Source organism: Belonocnema kinseyi, chromosome 10, assembly GCF_010883055.1.
Source record: "Belonocnema kinseyi isolate 2016_QV_RU_SX_M_011 chromosome 10, B_treatae_v1, whole genome shotgun sequence".
NCBI classification, from domain to species: Eukaryota; Metazoa; Arthropoda; class Insecta; order Hymenoptera; family Cynipidae; genus Belonocnema; species Belonocnema kinseyi.
In genome coordinates, this window is record NC_046666.1 from 111,062,725 (window position 1) to 111,065,634 (window position 2,910).

At 38.7% G+C, this 2,910-nt stretch overlaps 1 protein-coding gene across 1 annotated transcript in view; it reads right to left on the bottom strand.

Annotated features, from left to right (window-relative positions):
- Positions 1–942: 942 nt before the first annotated feature.
- The window catches only part of LOC117182047, a 4,766-nt gene continuing 2,798 nt past the window's right edge, over positions 943–2,910 (bottom strand). The window contains exons 3-4 of the mRNA XM_033375071.1: positions 2,095–2,358; positions 943–1,960 (exon numbers count right to left, since the gene is read on the bottom strand). Coding sequence (XP_033230962.1) covers positions 2,335–2,358 — 24 coding nt within the window. The 3' untranslated portion in view covers positions 943–1,960; positions 2,095–2,334. The remainder of the gene's footprint in view (positions 1,961–2,094; positions 2,359–2,910) is intronic.

A 2,910-nucleotide genomic window follows, 5' to 3' on the forward strand; every position in this document is an offset into this window, starting at 1 on the left:
ACAAAAATCACAGATCTTACTGTTTTTCATAATGTTGTTTATAAGATAAACAGCAGTACGATACAAAGCATTCTTAGAAATAGTGCCTAATGAATCAATAGGTAATGGTAATAAACATAAATCCTTTGTGGCATTGGTTGTAGAAGATGGAAAAATGGAGTATGATGATCCAGCCAATTGTGTTTCTTGCAACTGAATTCTGGCTACACTGATTGAATTAGCTGAGGTAGCTTTAACAGGTGCTAGTAATGATGATGCAATTGCCGTTAATGCTTTCTTGGAAGCATTACAGAAGTTTTTGGAAATAGTTTTTTGACTTAAGGCCATGTGATGAGTATAACAGCTGATCAAGTCAACCCTAAGATCAATATTTTTTCACGCATATATTAAAGGATCGTTTGTGGCCTTGCAAAGAGTTGGTGGAAGAAAAAAGTTTATTTATGCAAATAATGATTATCGACGGATACATTTAGGTTTTACAACAGAAGTTTGACTTTTAACTTTCTCTGACGGTAATCATGCAATATGTTTTACCCACAGACCCCTAGAAGTTCGAAGTTGTCTACTTGCTGCGCTAGTGCTGCTGTGACACAGCTGATACCAGACTGATACGTATGTCAGACCAAATATGTTTATTTGCATTTCAAGTGCCAACATTAGTTTTTGCATTATTTGGGCATAATTTTCGTGAGCGATTTTTGTTGTTTTGCCCCAATTTGAAAATATAAACCTCAAAACTAGCCCATTGAAATTTCAAATTACTTGCAGGGTTTAACGCCAGCACGGTCGGTATTTCTCCAAAATAATAATTAATAAAAAAACTTTTTTCACTATTCTAATTATTTAGGACCAGAGACACATTCTTGCATGCCTTCTACTTATCGTGCCAAGATTTTAACACGATATCTCATTCCATGTGTACGTAAGTTGGGAAAGAAAACTTCCACTGGTATTTTCTTAAAAAAAAAAATTTTCTCAAAATTTCCAGCGGAACAACGCAGAGGCATGTACTTCATTACCTCCTCTTTCATTTCCCAAACTTTCAGAGCGATACCTCATTTCGTTTAGACGTAAGTTGGGAAAGAAAAATTGAAAACCAGGATTGGTCACATGACCCTCTCGTCAGATGGCCTTAATGGTGATAAATCTAAGTTTATTGTTTGAGCTGGAAAATTTGTGTTATTCATAGTATTATATTTCTTTGACATTTATTTTCCTGCAGGAACTCAGATAGTAGCTTTCGTCGTTATCGTCGATACTTGAATGAATGGGCCTAGAATACTGCGCAATGGAAATTAATCGCAAGTCGTATTTAAATTGTAAAACACTAGGCATAACATGCTTTGGACGAATTACGCTAAATAAGTTTTCAATAATATCCTAGCTAAATCGGAATGTGAGGACAAATTAAAAACCTTTCTTATTTAGCAAATGCTCGCTGAGCTCAATGGCGGACATTGTAAACAGCATGAATCCTTTTTGACGAGGTTTTAAAATCCCTGCCTCGCTAATTCGAATCCTTCCCATAAGATCCGTAATTTCCTTCGGAAAAGTAATTGCTTCCTCGTATTCGTATGAGTTGAATTTGCTGATACCACTTTGTAGATTCCTCGATGCCATCAATCTGTACCACTTTGCACCATTGCCAAAGAACCAGGCAATAGTTTCATACTCACTTTCAGCGCTCACTTGTGGGTTCAAAATTTTGTATGCTTTGTTAACCTACAATATTTGTAGGCAAATTGTAAGCTGCCTGAATATCCTATGGTAAATTAGGCGCAACTGCACATAATTAAAGGAGACGATCAGGATCCCTATGCGGATGAGGAATCGATTTTTTTATTCCAGTGTTTCTGCCAGCAGTGATTCCAAACGCATTCTAGCAGGCAACGTTATTCGGTCCCATATCAGACGTTACACTATGAAATCTTAGCCCTATGGTTTCTGCTTTGTCGATTATCTGTAAAATAATTGGCTTTAATAAAGCCCCGTCAACAGTGGCACCTGTAAAGTCATACCCTACAACTTGTTTCCAGCGTGCAACAGTTCCAGCTACAATATAAACATTGGCATGCTTGACCTCGCCCTACATACCTGCTGGAAGAGTAATGTCACCGACGTATTCTTTAGTCTGTATATTCAACATTTTACCTCCAAGAATTGTAACTTCGTCACTTAATGCAGAGCTTTCTCTGTAAACAGCATTTAGAACATTTGATACTGTATGTTCCAAATTCGAGAACATTTCGTTTGAAATGCCAGGTCTAAATTTTATGTGCTCGATTCGCCTGCTGTGTGCTGCGGGACGGCAAGGGAAATCCTTGTCTAAGCAGTTCACCATAACCTGTATTTCCACACCTGAAATTTAAAGGCAATGCTTTTCTAAGTGTTGCATTAGACCATTCCTTGGGGGTTTGGCTTTCCTTTGGCTCTCTGCTGCATAACTAAATTTCGAATTTCTGTTAAACTGATCGTCTTTATCATCGACGCTCTTGGAGGCGCCAAGCTTTCACTTGCTAATAGCCTAAAAAGCATCCCTGCGTGTCAAAAATATGCTAGAACACTTGCGGGAAAAATGCAGAAGGCGGTTGTCTTTGGGTCGCTCCGTGTTCTTAGGGTCCGCGAGGCTTTTGCTGGATCGTCGTATTGATTCCTTTACAGACTGTAACCACCTATCTCACGGTTGTGAGACGTGGTTATGGCTAAAATTTTACCGCGATTTCGCTGGCAGCGGGTGCAATTTTTCAGATTAGCACCCGTTCCCGGCGAAATCCTGCGGTTGTCCTTATGACAAATTTTTAATTATATATTCCAGCGAAATCGCGGTAAAATTTCAGCCATAACCACGTCTCACAACCGTGAGATAGGTGGTTACAGTCTGTAAAGGAATCAATACGACGATCCAGCAAA